This window comes from Epinephelus lanceolatus, chromosome 19, assembly GCF_041903045.1.
Source record: "Epinephelus lanceolatus isolate andai-2023 chromosome 19, ASM4190304v1, whole genome shotgun sequence".
Taxonomy (NCBI): Eukaryota; Metazoa; Chordata; class Actinopteri; order Perciformes; family Serranidae; genus Epinephelus; species Epinephelus lanceolatus.
This window is the reverse complement of record NC_135752.1, coordinates 7,344,871-7,363,919: the sequence shown is the minus strand read 5'-3', so window position 1 is coordinate 7,363,919 and position 19,049 is coordinate 7,344,871. Positions and strand designations below refer to the sequence as shown.

Sequence of the window (19,049 nt, the reverse complement as noted above, 5' to 3'; positions counted from 1 at the left end):
ATATCTACTGTATGTAATACACTGACATACCTCATACAACCCACTTCAACCCCACAAAACATATCCCATTTAGGGGGAATGCCCTTTTCTTCAGCCTGCTCCACGTGCGTCTGCATTTGGGTCCCGTATCCTGTGCCCGAACACAGTCGAGACAAATAAGGTGAAAAGTCATTACTCACAGCAATGCCCTTATCGGTTCTTTTGTTTATTTGTGTCCAAGATAAAGAATAAATTAAGAACAGAAATAACATTTATTTATATTTTTAGATAACAAAATACTGTTTTTAGAGCAGCAGCTGTGTTTACAACAGCAAAGTAAGCCAGTGTCTGATTGGAAACAAATGTAAAATTCTAAAAAGAGGAGAGAGAGAAACATTTAAAAGTTTAAAGGGCCAGTGTGTAAAATGGGTTGAAAACCGTTGAAAACAGTGACATCAGTGGTCAAATTCTAGATTGCAGGGCTCACTCGCTCACCCCTCCCGTCGGGTAAATGACGGTGGCCTCGTAGGGACAAAAAGCCTTGCGCACGACTTTTTCAGTAGGTCTATCTAGCGACGAGGTGAATGTTTATTTAGAAATCTAAGCCATGTTACGATATTGTAATGAATCCCTCACGAGCAGGAGACCAGAGGAGCGTTCGGGAAAAAGGCCCGTTTATTTGAGCACTCCAGAAACTCTGGTAACACTCCAGGGGGTAAAAGACTTCGTCCCAAACGCTGACTCTTCTAGCGTAACAGACACACTAAATAACTTTACACACATACTCGTTTGCCATACTAAGTGGGGACCCTCCTCCTCTCTGCTCCACCAATCTCCAGCCCGCACACTGACTGACAGCGTAGCCGGTAAACAGAGCTCAGCTGTTTATTTAGCCTAGCAATATCTCCGGACTATAGAAGCTGCAATGGACAACTTTGAACGCGATTTTGAAGAGTTTCTTGTAGCGGACACAGACCCAGAGCCATACCTGTTTGAGCCGGAGCATACAGATGAGGAACTCCATGTGTTTGATGCTGAGCGGGTGAGAAGAGAGGCTGAATGCACAGAATGGGATTCGGTGCTACCATTATTGGGAGATATATCACCAGGAGGAAAAGTGCCGCAGAGAGTGCATCACAAGGAGTGAAGTTGCGTCTTCTTTTCCTTGCAGATGACGGTTCGGGTTCATTCTCTCCTGTTGCGTGGTAAGTGTGGTCCATTCGCAAACTTTATAACTAAAAAAACTTTTCACTACTCTCTTTTGACGAACTACTAACACTCTCTGCTGTTTCTTCCTCCTTCTTCTTTCCTTCCGCTGTCTTCGTTGGTTCATTTATACACGCGAAACGCGTTCTCTGGCTGGCTGGATTGTCCGCTCGGTCTGCCGTACATACATGGCGGCGCAAGATGACGACCTCTCTAAAGCAAGGCCCTTGATATATATATATATGTATATATACATATATATATATATATATATATATGTATATGTATATACAGTACAGGCCAAAAGTTTGGACACACCTTCTCATTCAATGCGTTTTCTTTATTTTCATGACTATTTACATTGTAGATTCTCACTGAAGGCATCAAAACTATGAATGAACACATGTGGAGTTATGTACTTAACAAAAAAAGGTGAAATAACTGAAAACATGTTTTATATTCTAGTTTCTTCAAAATAGCCACCCTTTGCTCTGATTACTGCTTTGCACACTCTTGGCATTCTCTCGATGAGCTTCAAGAGGTAGTCACCTGAAATGCTTTCCACTTCACAGGTGTGCCTTATCAGGGTTAATTAGTGGAATTTCTTGCTTTATCAATGGGGTTGGGACCATCAGTTGTGTTGTGCACAAGTCAGGTTAATACACAGCCGACAGCCCTATTGGACAACTGTTAAAATTCATATTATGGCAAGAACCAATCAGCTAACTAAAGAAAAACGAGTGGCCATCATTACTTTAAGAAATGAAGGTCAGTCAGTGCGGAAAATTGCAAAAACTTTAAATGTGTCCCCAAGTGGAGTCGCAAAAACCATCAAGCGCTACAACCAAACTGGCACACATGAGGACCGACCCAGGAAAGGAAGACCAAGAGTCACCTCTGCTTCTGAGGATAAGTTCATCCGAGTCACCAGCCTCAGAAATCGCAAGTTAACAGCAGCTCAGATCAGAGACCAGATGAATGCCACACAGAGTTCTAGCAGCAGACCCATCTCTAGAACAACTGTTAAGAGGAGACTGCGCCAATCAGGCCTTCATGGTCAAATAGCTGCTAGGAAAGCACTGCTAAGGAGAGGCAACAAGCAGAAGAGATTTGTTTGGGCCAAGAAACACAAGGAATGGACATTAGACCAGTGGAAATCTGTGCTTTGGTCTGATGAGTCCAAATTTGAGATCTTTGGTTCCAACCGCCGTGTCTTTGTGAGACGCAGAAAAGGTGAACGGATGGATTCCACATGCCTGGTTCCCACTGTGAAGCATGGAGGAGGAGGTGTGATGGTGTGGGGGTGTTTTGCTGGTGACACTGTTGGGGATTTATTCAAAGTTGAAGGCACACTGAACCAGCATGGCTACCACAGCATCCTGCAGCGACATGCCATCCCATCCGGTTTGCGTTTAGTTGGACGATCATTTATTTTTCAACAGGACAATGACCCTAAACACACCTCCAGGCTGTGTAAGGGCTATTTGACCAAGAAGGAGAGTGATGGAGTGCTGCGGCAGATGACCTGGCCTCCACAGTCACCGGACCTGAACCCAATCGAGATGGTTTGGGGTGAGCTGGACCGCAGAGTGAAGGCAAAGGGGCCAACAAGTGCTAAACACCTCTGGGAACTCCTTCAAGACTGTTGGAAAACCATTTCAGGTGACTACCTCTTGAAGCTCATCGAGAGAATGCCAAGAGTGTGCAAAGCAGTAATCAGAGCAAAGGGTGGCTATTTTGAAGAAACTAGAATATAAAACATGTTTTCAGTTATTTCACCTTTTTTTGTTAAGTACATAACTCCACATGTGTTCATTCATAGTTTTGATGCCTTCAGTGAGAATCTACAATGTAAATAGTCATGAAAATAAAGAAAACACATTGAATGAGAAGGTGTGTCCAAACTTTTGGCCTGTACTGTATATATATATATATAGAAGCATAATTATAAGGCTACGAAAACCAAACAAATTTTATTTTATAGCGATCATACACTTGTATAAACATATTAATGGGTAGAATATTCAGATTCAGATTCAGATTGACAATAAACCATGCCAAATATTACACACGGCCCTTTAAACCATCACTCATTCATCCTCGCTGCTGATATACAGTCATTTGTGGCTTCAAATCCACAAGAACTGAACCAGCCTTTATAGGATATATACATTAGCCTAAATCATTTAGGTGAGTAGACTGCAGGACTAGTGAGACAAATAAGGTGAAACTAATGAGGGCAGGGCAGGAAAACACAAAGTGGGAAGTGAAGTGATCTGAAATGAGAGGCGATGTGAGTAACAAAACAGGAAACACTAAACATGACTGAAGACTGGTATTAAAAAAAGTATTACTTTCTCATATCATTACACCCTGAAGTTTGACTCTCTACTTTTATATCTGTTACCATGGAGATAAAACAAAAGCCACTTACCAAACAGCTGTCAATCAGCTGTCAAGCTGTCATCTGTTTGCGGCTCAGTCAATGTGACTTACTGTCTGCTGCGCAGAGGATTGAGGGTCAGAATAGCCAGAAAAGCATGCTGGCTTGCATACTGCAAAATCGCACCAGATGTAGTAGAAAATCCTAGTATTTTTGGCATACTGCATTTGACACACTATGTATTGGGACATATTAAATCTTTTTCAAGCATACTATAGTGTGATAGTATGGGTACTGGAATGCACAGTAAATGAGTAAGGAGCTTGTATTCTTTTAGCCTTACCTGATATGATAAAGTTGTTGTATTTATTTCATCCAGTAGTCCTAATTGCACTGTTATGTTATTCAAATCTGCGCCTTGCATACTACATGGTTGTCTGCTTTGTGTCTTTTTTGTATATGATGGTTGTATCTGCTCTGCAGCTATATTGCACTATGTGCCCAAAACAAATTTCCCGCTTGGGACAATAAAGTTTATCTTATCTTATCTTACTCCAAGAGGAAATCAGGGCAGATCATGACATACATGGCTAATTATAGCTGGTTAAATAACTCCATACAGTTATCTTGTTTTTTTAATTGTACAACACCCACCATCCCCTCCTCTTCCTGATGAGAAACTCAGCTTACATACATGTAATCTGAACTGGATCACTTCAGAAATGTTGACATGATATGTATGAAAAGTACAGATGTAACACACTGTATTTGTGGTTCGCAGAAACACACATTTCCTTTGGCAGTGCTATAGTGACTACTAGCTCATTTCAAAGTAGCGATTTACTAATTAAGTTTCACCATTAAAACTTAAAGAATGTCTGAGCTTGTACAGACTTCAGCTGTTTAAATCGGTTGCAAGGAGAAAACAGCAGCCAGCTATCTAGACAGGAAGTCACAGGGTATCACAAGCTGTAACAGAAGTGCTGTTTGCATAGATTTTCTTGTCCCAGAGGGAAATGTGCCTTGGACTTCAGTGGCTGCAGTAAAAACAGTAAAAACAACATTAAATACATCCAAACAGTGTGAAAAAAAACAACAACAAATAAATACATCTATTAACTGAACATGCCCATCTGCATCATCATGGAAAATGCACACGTATTACAATAAAGCCCTGTTTCCACCAAACACTTTCGGTATAGTTCCGTTGTAACCAAAAGTAACCCTTCAGACATGGTACCTAGACCCTAGGTCCATTTGGCGTTTCCACTGCAAACAGTACTCTTAAATGTGGGCGGGGTTATTGTCACTCACTACTCACTAGTCTGCACCTTGGTTATCGTCTACAGAACAGGGTTGCACACCGACATTTTCAGAACAAAACAGAACAGGCAAGAGTGAAAATAATAATAAATAATTAGGGATATTTAAGTTTGTTCAGTGTTGCTGAGCTTTAAACTACGTAGCTCTAGGTACCCCTTTTGCATCAGTTTTGGAAGCTCAGGGATGGCTTGTCAATTTCTGCACATTACATGTATAGGATCTTTTCAAGTAAAACTTCCTTGTTCACAGGAAATATAAGTTTTGTCATCAAAATTACCAGGTTTAGGCAACGAAATTACAGTTTTAGCTTAAGTTTGGGTTAAGATAACCGCATGTGTTATGTAACTTCAATGTTCCACATGGGACACAACACCAACAACACCAGTCTCTTGGTTGAAAGTCCTGTGTTTGTTCAGCCAGCCATTACCTCTCCCTTCCACCCTACTCTGACTTTCTTGCACTTTATACTACATCACTGCTGCAGATGGCTTTACAAGGAGTTAGGTGAAAGCCTAGTGCGTCTCGTACAGATGCTAAAGGGCGCCATGTACTTGGAATCACAAGGTGATCGCCACTGACCAAGCTGCCATATTTGACTCCTTGGGAATGAGATCGGGCAGTATCACTTTGGCTTTCAGTGGCAGTTCACTTTAAGAAGGCATTTGGAATATGTGGACAGAAAACCTTGAGACATGTGAACGCAGGTTTTATCATTTTTCTGTGTCTGTATGAATCCACATATGCTCTACTCTCTGTGCTGTGTTGGGATCAGTCTCTGGCGGATTATAGAGGAGCATGAATCCAGGTCAGCAGGCCGAGAGATAACAGGATATCAGACGGAAACACGGAGCATTGACTGGCATTTTATCCCATTGATGAAACGTTTACTGACTCAGTTAAACTGTGCTGTTATGGGTCAATAAATGAGATCAGGAGGTCACTGGATTTTTATACACTGTTATGAGTTTTGCAGAAGCCTTTTTGTCCGTGGGAGATGGAAAATACCGGGCAGTGTGGGGCTTTTAGATGAGTTTTTCTGGCCTCATTCAGAGTGAATGAGGAAGGTCAAACGGTTAACTCACACTCTGTATTACACAGATGAAGGACAACCGTACAGGTGCTGTTAGTCCTCTTTCTTCTCCTTCCTTCCCTTTAGCTGTTATGTCTATCTCTGTGCAAGTACACCAAGAGTAACAAATCTTCCTGATATCTGTGAATCTCCACCGTCAGAAATGTATATCACCTGTTCAAAATCCCCCCTGGAGAGTTTTAAACTAAATATACAGAAATGGACAAAGAAAACACTTTTTAGAGACTTTCTAAATTACTTACATGTTAAGTAGAACAAAAATTGGTCATGAGAAAACTTGTGAATTATATTAAAAGAAAGATGAACCAGCCACGAGATAAACTACTGCGTAGTAAGTGACATTGGCATTGCCAAAGCTCATAGAGGACAAAAGAGTATAGTAGAAGCAAAGAGAATTATAAAGTGAAATATCATATTGGATTTTCACCAAATTTGACAGAGCTGGAGGACGTAGACAGGATATGCCCTCAAAATGTGGAAATTTTAATGTTCTGATATTGCTACTAGCATTGTCCATTTGTTGTTGAATTTGCACCAGATCTAGTTCAGTGTTATACCCCTTTTTGACAGTCATGTGCTAGTTTGGCTTGGTTTGGTTTGGTTTGGTTTGGTTTGGCAGGCTGCACCTACAACTCCACTGTCCAAATCGTCGGTAGCTGGTTTTATAATATAAACGCGTCTCCTGTTTCTACAGCCAGTCAGCATCACAACTACAAATAACAACTGTATCTCACTATCACTATTCTCATTCATATTTTAATAAGATACAAATTATATTCAGCCACAAAAGAAGCCTGAAAAGCTGGAAATCAGAATGGAAGTACAGAGTTGTTGTACAGAGATAATACACTCAGTATGTTTACATGCAGCTTGAGAAAATCGAATGATTGTCTTAGTCTGAGTGAAAGTCGACTTTTAAATGCATGTAAACAGTTTAGTCCGACTTAAATTGGACTATCCGTAGCTCGACTAGCACACCTAGATAGTTCAATTGAAAATCTGTTGCTGCATGTATCCACTTAGTCCAACTGGAGTCGGACTCAGTGTTCTGCGCATGCACCACTTTTTCTTTTGCAGGCTTTCACCTGGAAGAAGAAGGAGATGACATAGCAGTAGTTCAGTATATAGCAGTGCAGTAACTCCCGGAAAAACAAACAAACACCATGGTGACCAAGAAGCAGAAGACGCACTTCTGGACGGACGAGGAATTATTATTCATCGTTTGCTTTCTCTTCGGGTCAACTGGAACTAGTTCAATACACACTATATTAACAAGGACACAGCACCACCTATCAAGGCGCTGTCAGAGGTACTTGGTCAGAAATTCGATTTTCTCTTCTGCATGTATACTCAGACAAGACGAGAAGTCCGACTTGACTGATTAGCCAAGCTATGAGCTTATGAGCTTGGTGTGAACCAGCAGGTTTGTAGAACATTGCAGAACGGCACATTGCAAGTGGTTGTCTCTTTCAACTTATCTCATCGCAAATCTTTGGTCTGAACTGGGCATAACATCTCACTGCGGCTCTTTCTGCTTTTAATCTTCCTCCCTGCAGTATTACTAGACTTGTCTTTATTGTAGAAAAACTGCTAATAAGTTCTGCTAATTCAGTGATAAACATATTTAGTTTCCTGTAGATTCTTCCCCCATTATTTTGTTATGTAAAAACTTTTATTGTGAAGCAGCAAAATAAGGAAATGTCAAGTTTTCAAGCAGCAACTTTGCACAACTTGTAATACAGCTGATAGGGAACATGAAACAGTAAAAAGAGGGTGCAGGAGAGAAACTAAATTCCAAACCACAAACATGCAGTTAGAAGTTAAAAAAGTACTGAAAGCTGAACACACAGAGACTTTTAAAAACACCTTTCTCTCTGGTCTCTTGAGCTGAGTAGAGTCTTGCAACACACAGGCCTGTTTGAGAGGGTGAAACAGGGTTGGCTGCTGTCAGTGAGATGTCACCGGAAAAGGTCCATCTCCCTGTGGCAGCTCGGCGTGGCACAGCATGTTTAACTGATAACAGAAACGCAAATTGGTGCAGCATGGCTTGACATAGCACGGCCTAGAGTAACAGTGGAAAAGGCCAATTTGTGTGCCATGATGGTGCGATCATACAGTAGGCAGGGTGTCTGCAGGTTCTAAAAGTTTTAAAATGTCTCAAATTCAGTTTTATAAATACAGTCGGTCAAAAAGTCATTAAATATTCTTACATTTTAATTAGTGAGGTCTTAACTGGTACAAACATTTTCAACTATTTTTTTTTTTTTTAATCTTTTTGCCAAAATGAGTCGAGCTCTTTTGCATAAAAGTCCACATTTCTGATGTTACACAAATTTAAAACTACATCTGAACCTAATGCTGTGTTTTCACTTTGTACTTGCACTTAGCAAAATGTAGAGTCACCTAACTCACTCTATTCTGACACAAAACCTACCTCTGCATGGTACCACATATATACTGCTTACTTTACTCACAGTGCTTTTATTACCTGTAGACACACTGGTAGATTTTAGGGGTGATATTTAAATATTTAAAACTTACAGTCCATCCCCCAGGATAAACATGAAAGTGGCAGAGGACTTTTATTTTGACATTTCCACCATAAATTGATGCAGAAAACAATTCTGGCACCAGTTTGCTCTGTCTGTCTGAGTCCAAAAAAAAAAAAAAAAAGAAAACAGAGGCTGATTTTCTAAACACATGGTCATAAAGCAATGTGTGATATATTTAGTAGGCTTTCAATGGATATGTTTTGACTGTGGAGTTATGACTTTACTGTCTGTTAGTTATTAACTGGTAACCTGACTGCTGCTGGTGGATTCTGATTGGGTCCTGCTGATGTTAAAAATGGGGTTAATATATAAAAATCAATAAATGACTGAAGTTAAGTTGTCCTGGGGCAGAAAATGGTTTAAAGCTGATCCAACATGACTCTGGTCATGTTAAAAGCTTTAAGTGGAGCAGACTGATATCTATATTTTCAAATCTGGATCAGCAGGTCAAAGCCTCTACAGAGGGAAACATACTGTACTGTGCTTAATTTCAAAATAAAAGTATGCAGTGGGAAGCCAGTGTTCAAAAATACAGTGTGAAAAACATAGCTGATCAAACAAAGAGTCATTGTTTAAAGCTTTTATTTGTTCACTGGTCGTCCCTTTGTAGGCATCACACATTATTACAGATATTACGATAAATAATTGACATTGTCTAATCTCAACAACACAAACACAGCACAGTACAAACCAAACTCATCAAAACTAATTCACACAGTTTCTCCAATATACATTTAACATGAGTTCATCATGTGACAACCAGAATTTGGCAACTATTTGCATGATTGATACGATATAATATTCAGCTCCTAAAATGTTAGGATTTTGTGCTCGACTCCATTTTATGTTACAATACCTACAGTTTTATGTTTTTCAGTTTTGTTTGGGCAAAACAAGATATTTTTGGCGTTACCTTTGGCTTTAGGAAATTGAGATGGGTATTTTTAAGTACTGGCGTGTCATTGATTAATTGATTGATCGAGAAATAAATCAACAGATGAATCAATTATGAAAATAATCCCTATGGGTCAAAGCTACAGAGCTACAAGTGTTTGAGGAATAAAACAGCTTTGTATGAGTTATTTAACTTCCATTGCGATTAAATTATTAACAGTTATCAGGTTGTTTGATTTGCACACACAGATGATTAAACACGGGGAAAGAAAAATACCACCAGAAGTGTAATATGTTCAGTTGTGTATATCTGTAATTCTCCATTAGCAATTTTACAGCATTTGCACTCAGTAATGCATGACTCTTTCAGTGGAGTTCTGCAGTGATATTTCTGCAGGATCATCTCAGTGTAATGAAGGACTTGTACACTGACTGTATACAGTGCAAATACAGTACAAGTACATGCAGAAAGTTTTGTGCATTGACACAAAGCTTTCAGTTTAAGTGTGAGAAATATTTCCGCTGAGCCTTTATTGGTTTTCCATGGAGTACTGAAGAGAATATTGAATTTTTTTTTCCAACTGCAAAGACAATTTCTGCATGAAGGCCATGCTCAATATAACACACTGAGAGTGTGTACAGTATGTGAGTGATGTTCACTTGACTGTCACACATACAGAGATGGAGGCACTTAACCACTCAGAGGCGACAGGTTGTGTCATTGAAGTGAACATGCCATTACACAGTGATCACAGAGTCTCTGCAGGATTAAAGTGCAGCCGTTCACACTTTCAGTGCGTCCTGTCCTTTGAAACATATGCAGACCAGATGCAGCCCATTAGCTACAAATCCTGTGAACTTTGCAGTCTTGATCATTTTCCAACTTTTTATTTTGACTTCCTTCCTTCAGGCAGCTGCTGCTTTCAGTTCAGTTCAATTTGCAGAGACTTGAAACTTGCTGCTGATAGATAATTCATCACAGTCAACATAAAGTCAACTTTTATTTCATTCAGTAATAAATGCAGATTGAAAAGTCCGCACTGCACTGCCAGGCAACAATGACTGAGCTCTGACAGAAATAAAAACAGACATGACATTCATTGAGATGGATTAGGTGTCTGCAGAGATCTGTATTTTAAATGAAGGAATGAGTCAGTCAATGCAGGAAAAACACATTCAAAAACAGAATACAGCAAACAGAAATGTGAATAGTTACTCAAGAACAAATGAGAAACAAATAAAGGCCTGACCACTAATGGATCATTAATAAGTCGTCCCTGAACAACTCCAGATGAAGGATAATTAATGATGCTACTGATTAGTTCCTCCAGCCATGGCAGAAACTACACCATCACAAGAAACTGTGGGCGTCATGGCACTGATGAAGTGATTGGTCAGAAGACACATAGACACAGATCTAAGTAAGATGAAATACCTTCAATCAAGACAATATATCTTCCTGAAACCTGAAAGAAAAAGTTTGAGTATTTGTTTTTTTTCCTAATTTGAGTGATTGGGATGTTATGTTGTGTTCACACCAGGCGGGAACAAAACAATTCACACAAGTGAATTACATGAAAATCAATGTAAAGATGTGATTAGACCTGAAATCCCACTAGGTGATGTGATAGGTGTGATGGGTGCAGCGCGAATGATGCAAAATACGTGAATGACACGGAATATGCGAATTATGCGGTTCAAATCAAGTGGCGTGAATTAAGCGAGTAGCGCGATTTTTCGTGATTCAGTGATTTCATGTACATGTGAAGCAAGTTATTGGCGCATATGAAGCGAGTCAACAAAAAATGTTCTAGCGCTCAAACTTGCGTAAGAAGCACAACGTGAAAATTCTCATCACGAAAAGATTATTTATTAATGTTTTATGACATGTTCCTTGTAGTGGACATTGGGTACTTACAGTACCCAGCGGGGCCACCCTTCCCCTCTCTGCTCCAACACTGACTGACAGCTGACTCCACTCATTTACACTCACCACTGCTCCAGGGCTGCTACAATATGCTATCTACAGAGATAGCACTGGCGATCTGAACCGGTCAGTGGCGAAAAAAAGCACTTTTATACGGGACGCATTTGCCCCCATTACCGTTTTAGCTTGTTTCAATACTGAACCAATTTTAGAACGAGTGGTACCCATGAATCATACGCACACATACAAATGGGGAAATAGAGCCCAGGTTGAAAAATACCGAAGTTGTCGTTTAACCTTTTCCACAAAATGTACATTTAATTACAGCAGCCTACAGTGCGTTTATAAAATTGAATTTACTTTTAAGAACTGAATATTAAAGGTATTGTGCATGTTTTTAACTGGTTAAACGTAGTGTGTGTGCTTACGCATATGCGTGTAGAAGAAAAATAATCTCTGTTTAAACTTGCTTGTATCTGTATTAAGACTAACTTCAGAACCCTAATTTATGTGTCACTGGGGTACTGGGCATCAATAATGTCTTCTTCAGGCCCCTCTTCAGCTGATCTAGCTACCAGCTCTACTGCTTGGTTTTACAGTTCTTCCTGTTTTCTCAAGTATGAAAAATGGTTGAAAATAAATAGAAGCAAGTCCCCCACAAAGACTTATTATTATTTTCTCAATTTAAAGTAAAATGTACTTAAATTTAGTAAATGTTTGTGCCATCATTTTGAAATACAGCTATATGTTTAGAATGGACATTTTCCTGTTCACTGGGCAGATGCTTTTGCTTATTTTAAAGGGGAAGTCTGGTATTTTGCACTTCGAGCCCCATCTCTGGGTTGTTCATGATGAAATAGAGTGGTTAAGACCAAAACTGTGACGATTGCTCCTTTTTGGAGAATTTGGCTTTCCTCTGACTGGCTTAACAGTGCTGCCTATGGCCATGTGTAAATCTGTCCTAAAACCACCCTAAACATTCGTTTTCAGAGCCATGAAACTCACCGAGGGTCAGTAGTGTTCATTGATGTTCTGACATAAAAATCGTAGCAAACTGTGGTTTCCATGATGATATATTTGACATTTTGTCTAATCCATTTCTATAGGAAGCCTCATTGTCCGTTGGTAGTAATCCGCCACCAGAAACGGAAAGGGGGTTGTTTACGACAAGGTTGTAGTCATTGTAGTCTTTTAGCTCAGTGAAAGTGCCGGCTCGACAGTGCTGAAGGAAGAACGAGAACAAACGAAAAAGTTTTACAATAAATTTAAACAACTGCACAATGGATTACTCGCTTGTAAACAACCTTTGCAGTACGATGCCTTTGAACACAATGCCTGCCTTCTTCTTCTGTTTCTTTTCTGTGTCCCATTACATTGCAATGGTTTCCTGCCGGTTGGCGACTCTCACGTAATGGAGCCTTATCGGCATCAAGTGGGCTGGAGTGTATAATGCTTCAGGGTCAAACAATCGATCAAGCACAAGTTTACACACGGGTATGAGGCAGCTGAAAAAATAGTTCCACAATCGAGATGAATAGCATACACGGATGGAAACCACAGTTTGCTACGATTTTTATGTCAGAACATCAACGAACACCACTGACCACTCAGTGAGTTTCATGGTTTTGAAAACGAATGTTTAGGGTGGTTTTAGGACAGATATACACATGGCCACTGTTAAGCCAGTCAGGGAAAAGCCAAATTCTCCGAAAAGGAGCAATTGTCAAAATTTTGGTCTTAACCACTTTATTTCATCATAAACAACCCAGAGATGGGGCTCAAAATGCAAAATACCAGACTTCCCCTTTAAGATAGATTTACCTCTTTTTATTGCTTTTTTCCCTTGTTTTTAAGATCTGACCTTTTGTAGTGTAGATGTCTGGGTTAAGACCAGAATGAATATTAAAAAGGGAAAGTGAGAAACATTGGTTATACATATCTATGGCTGTGCCTGAATTACAATTCTCCAAGTAATATTTTTGTGGGCAGATGCATTGCATACTCAGGGTGAATATGTTAAGTCTCACTTTCTAACTGTAAGTTTTAGCACCTTTGATCATCATCTTTGATATAAAAAACATCAGATTTGCACACAGTCGTGTGTCGAGAAATGAGACGTGTTCATCCTCATCAACCCTAAAGCACCCTAAAGTCAACCCTAAAGCACTGCAGAGCATCTCTCCTGCATGTCTACTGACAGCACTGACAGCCACAATGGACAGCAGTAGAAGAACGGCTACCAGAGTTTTGTTCAGTTGTTAGTTGAGCCATTCCCACGAGCATCAGAGCTAAGAGAATCGATGCAACAAGCAGATTGTGTGCTTGCTGCTCCTTTTGCATCACTTTCTCTATTTGCATTAACGCTAGTTCAGTCATTATAAATCAAGATAGGGTTTGTGAGTTTACAGCTTCCAGTGCAGTTCTCTTGCATTGCTCTGTGATGCAACAAAATGAAAAGGCTGATGCTTCTTCTCACAACATGAGGTTTATATCAGAGGCTCCTTGAAAACAGGAATGTTAAGGGGGCAGCCCTACATAAAACCAGTGTTTTGACAGAATTTAAATTACTGTATTTAATGAGGACACACGGCTTTTAAACGCTTTTTCTTAACCAGTCTTTCAGTTCTTGTTTGGAGTATTTTCACCCATTCTTCCTGCAAAAGTCTTCTAAGTCTGCAAGATTTTTGTTTCGTCTTGCATGCACTGCTCTTTTGAGATCTATCCACAGATTTTTAATAATGTTTAGGTCCAGGGACTGTGAGAACCATGGCAAAACTTTAGCTCGCACCTCTTGAGGAAGTCCATTGTGTATTTGAAGGTGTGTTTAGGATCATTGTCCTGTTGTAGAAGCCATCCTCTCTTCATCGTCAGCTTTTTTACACATGGTGTGATGTTTGCTTCCAGAATTTCCTGGAATTTAACGGAATCCATTTTTCCCTCTACCCATGAAATGTTCCTCCTGCCACTGGCTGTAACAAGTCCAAAGCATGATCAATCCACCCCCATGTTTAACAGTTGCTACATTCATTTTGCTTTTCTTGCATTCCTCCACAGTGAATGAAGAATCCAAAGACAGAGAAGATTCTTCATGAATTGAAGTCATCAAAACACCCATTAACAAATTCTCACACAACACATGCAGCATAATCCGTATCTCATTTATCCAGTCCTACACTCAGTACTTCCCATTTTCGCAAAAACATCACTATTTAAAACACTCATTTAACTCTGCTCATACATTCTATTGAGCATGAGTAAGACTATTTGAATAGTATGGTTTTTGTGAAAATCCATGTGTTAAGGAAGTACTGTGCATATGATTATATAAGGGAGACTCGCCATATAATGGTTATCAACCAGCTGCTAAGTTCTTGATCTATAAATTGTCACCACAGAGACTTAAAGGCAGGTTTTTATAAAGCTCACAGTCGTGTAACTTGCTCTATTTTTATTGTCTTTCAGGTTTACGAGCAGGATGACCTTTCGGAGCAGATGGCAAGTCTAGAAGGGCTGATGAAGCAACTCAACGCCATTACTGGTTCCGCCTTCTAACCTCTGACACCATCCCAGCCCATCCCTCGGCCATGATCTAGTGTGGAACCCTTCTTCAAGCCTCGACATCACCTGCTGTCCGTATGATAATGGCGGCAACAGGTCAATCTGGGTTTGAAGACGCCTCCGTGGAATCAGACCTCCATCTGTGCTGGGTTGAGTTTGTTTGGTTTCTACTGGTCTCGGCCAGTGTCTACTGTTTGGGACCGGGTTAGGATAGAGGGGAATCAAACAAAGGACAAACACTACAGCAGCACAGCATCAACTCCAAGAACAGGACAAGAGTGGAGGGGCTTCTAGACTCTTCAACCTCAAACACAAAACTAGAAAAACCCAATGCCTAGCACCTCGGCTTAATGACACAGGATGATGGGATTATCACAAAAAAAGAAGACAAAGTTATAAGATCCCTCCTGTTTCTCTTCTTTGTGGTATTTATTAGCGTCCTCTTCCGCTGAGTTATACACAACTCAGTTACTGTGACTGTACCTCACTTATTTTTCATGATCACCGTTGGAAGTATTCCTTTTGTCTTTTGTTTTCTGTTTGGGTATTCCAACTTTGTGCATTTACAGGATGTGTATATGGTTTGAAAATGCCACCAGAACCGACAGTGACAAATAGAAACACATCCTCAGCCACCAAAGTTTCACCAAAACATAATTTTTCTTGCCTGAATCCAAGGTTGCCTGTTGTGGTGACACAAGGTGATCATCTCTGGCATTTCTTGCCTATTTTTCCACAATTTCTCTCTTTTTGTTCCTCCCTTGAAAACCTTATGATTTCACTGAACCATTCATCTCCCATAACCCATGCAGCCCTTCCACCTCTGGATTCTGAGGTTTAAAAAGGGGATTAAAAATGTGATTTTGGCCAGAAAGAAACAAGTGTGAGAACCTGCCAGATCAGTCTGAAACGCCTGGATCAGATCCAGCTTACTCTGCTCCTACAGGACTGTATAGAAATCTCTATAGACTCCCACAGTCTGTTGCTGCTCTTGACCAAGCCTTTACTCTCCCTGTCCCAGACAAACTTCAATCTTTACCGACAAAGACTTGTGTCGTTGCCAAATTCTCATCTTGGGAAACTTATTGTAACCTTCTTTGTTTTTGCTCCTTGTTCAAGTTTATCTCAATCCCAACCACGGACTGGACATCAGTGAAAAGCAGTAAGATGATCCATGTGGAACACATGTTTTAAGAAATCTGGATTTGGATTGTTAGGACCTATCACATCCTGGACAAATGAAGGTTGGCCTTGGATGGTATGTGGGGATTGGTCCTTTTGAGAAAGGTGTTCAAATTCAGTCTTAACACCTCATTCACAATTCGTCATGTTGCAGTGTATGTATGTAACATTCAGTGCATTCCCCTGCTGGTTAAAGTACTAAAGAGCAATCAGAGTCTGTGAAATGGAGAAAAGTTAAGACTGTATTCTCGCAATCCAATCAACAGGAAAAAAACGTTGGAATTTCTGCAAACCACTGATACATTACATTTGTACGTTCTTTGTAGCGGATACATTAAAACTTTAAATTTCTCAACAGCGCTGTGGTGAATGTGGTGTTAGGTTTAGGCATAAAAAATACTTTGTTATGGTTAGGAAAATATCACATTTCGGCTTAAAACACCCATGTTTAGTAGCTCAAATACCACTGGGAAACGCTGAAATGTGTCGGTAAAAAACCTCCACATTCCCTGACTCAAACACCGCAATGTGTTAGTGAAAATCTCCACGTTCAATTCAACGCTCAATTGCCACTGGGAAACACAATGATGTTTCGGTAAAAAACAACCAGATTTGGTGCCATTAAACACCGGTGGGAATGCCACAAAGGGTTGCCAAAAATAAAAACTGGTTTTGTTGGCCTCAGTCATCTGCAGTGGTCTAGTTGTCATGCCATCCACTGTCTCCCCCTTTTTCTCCAGATGATAAAGTCAGCTCATATACTGGGTCACTTTGAATACGTTGATATGCTACATATGAAACATACAAATATATCTGTGGTTTGCAAAAATCTACAATGCCAATATTTTCTTGTGATGACTGGGCTGGTTGTTGACTTTTGGGATACCTGTTCATGCGTTCACAAAAGACATTTAAGAGGCACAGTCACTGAAGCAAGGTAATCATAAAACATTATAAGAAGCAAAACAATATGTTGTTATGCGAAAGAGATAATGAAGTCATAACCACAAGATAGCAGCTATCTTATAAATAACTAAACTGCAGTCACTAGATCAAGATCTCAATTATAAAATCACAGAAATATCATCTTGTTGTAAACAATGAGTTTGACATTTGGCATGACTGATGAAAGAATTCATTGTGAAGGAGGTGTAAAAGCAATGGGATCAAAGATCAAGTTATTACTAGTGGAATTATTGTTGTTATTATTATTACAATTGAGATTAGAGATGGTAGTGGGCAGCCGATGATGATAATAATGAGAGTGATCTCTACCATTGTTTAGTTTTTTCAATTTTGTGCAGTTTGTGTGTTTGACTGCAGATGAGTGTGTTGTGTTTCTAGCCTGCTTTATGATGAATCCATATTTATTTTTCACGAGATAAACACACATGTACCTCTGTCGACCTTGATCGCCCATGTGGGAAAATTGAAACCGCCAGCTTCACTTTGAGTTTACTTCAGGGCGTTCGGTTTTTATACAAAAATACGAAGAAAAAGTAACAAAAACAAACACACAAATGATGCATATTCCACAAAGTATATTTTTACATTCACTGTCCTGTCAGAACTGTGCTTTTTCAAATCAGGTTTTTTTAAACACATTTCCACAGAGAGCTACTTTTAAAGTCATGAGCCACCATGATTCCACCATAACACAATTGATAACCTGCAGCCTTTGATTGCATCAAAAGGAGTTACATTTTATTCAGGATTCAGTTATTAACTGGTATGGAGAGACTCGTTTATGCCATTTTTAGTTTTACATACTTTAAAGAGAGGAATGAGGAAAATATTTGCAATGAGGGGATTAAACCTGCATTGTTGTGGTTTCAAGATGACCTCTGAGGTCAGTCAGGATGACAGAACAGGGAGCACTTGCCTTTCAGTTCTTTAAAACAACTAGATTTGTATTGACAGCAGGAAAGAAAAATCAGATTTGGAGAATTAGCACAAGAATTATTGGGTTGGGATATTTTTTGGGAGTGAAATGGAGAAAGGCAGCAGCTTAAAATGACAAATGATTCCTTAATCAGCTGAGGGGAAAAGAACAGGCCATCAGTATGCTCCATATTTGACTGTGTCACCCCAGTCACCATATTGTAATTTTCAGACCTTTATCTTTCTGTGATGAAAGGAAAAAGCCTGAGGGAGACAGAGGGAGCGGAGGCAGAGAAGGTGAATTGATATTCAGAGGTGGTTTGTATGTGCGAGCGAGGGCACAGAGGAATGAGGCCGGGAATTCATTATAACGCTGTTTCAAATATTATGATTCAAGCTCACGCTCGCTGGGCTGTTACGGCTGCGGGGAAAAGTCCCGCGGATGGAGGGGATGCAAAGGTAACGTCTCTACAGAACGAGCGAGGGGATGAAAGGTGAAGGAACGCGGGCAAGCGGGCGGTGTGGGGATCAAACTCATCAGCGTGTTCTGGAAGATACATCCAGTCCGAGCCGAGTGCTTTCATACCTCTCCAATCCGCACTTTTCCCCTTTTTGAAAGCAGAGCAGAGCTGCAGACAAGATGGAATGATCCAACGCTGCCAGGCGAGACTGAAATTAGATTTAAAGAAAGAAAATCTGATTTTAACATTAAATTCTAAATTAAATGGCCTGTTGACACAAGAGATTTCTTCTTTTCAGTGTCGAAAGGGGAAAGAAAGATGAAAGTAGAGAAAATAATCATCAGAAATAAATAGTCATACTGGTACACATTTTAGCCCATTAAAATTATATTGAATATTTCATTTTCTAAATAATCCATCAGTTCTTAAATTGATTCCTTCCCTCCCGGCGGCCATTCTTTTATTTCATTTATATGAAAATAAACTTACAGAGTCTTCACACCTGGCCTGGCTCCAGAAATTTGAAACAACACACACATCTCTGAAGAAGCAATTCAGAAAGGTCTGGTGGGGTACTCAATGAAGCAAATCAGAGCTTTTTAGGGGGGAAGAA

General features: G+C 39.9%; 1 protein-coding gene across 3 annotated transcripts in view; it reads left to right on the top strand.

The window, feature by feature from the left end:
• The window catches only part of dcc (DCC netrin 1 receptor), a 418,775-nt gene extending 403,758 nt beyond the window's left edge, over positions 1 to 15,017 (top strand). For all 3 annotated transcript variants that reach the window (XM_078162332.1, XM_078162331.1, XM_078162330.1), the window contains exon 29: positions 14,817 to 15,017. In XM_078162332.1, coding sequence (XP_078018458.1) covers positions 14,817 to 14,906 — 90 coding nt within the window. In that variant the 3' untranslated portion in view covers positions 14,907 to 15,017. The remainder of the gene's footprint in view (positions 1 to 14,816) is intronic.
• The last annotated feature ends 4,032 nt before the right edge of the window (positions 15,018 to 19,049 follow it).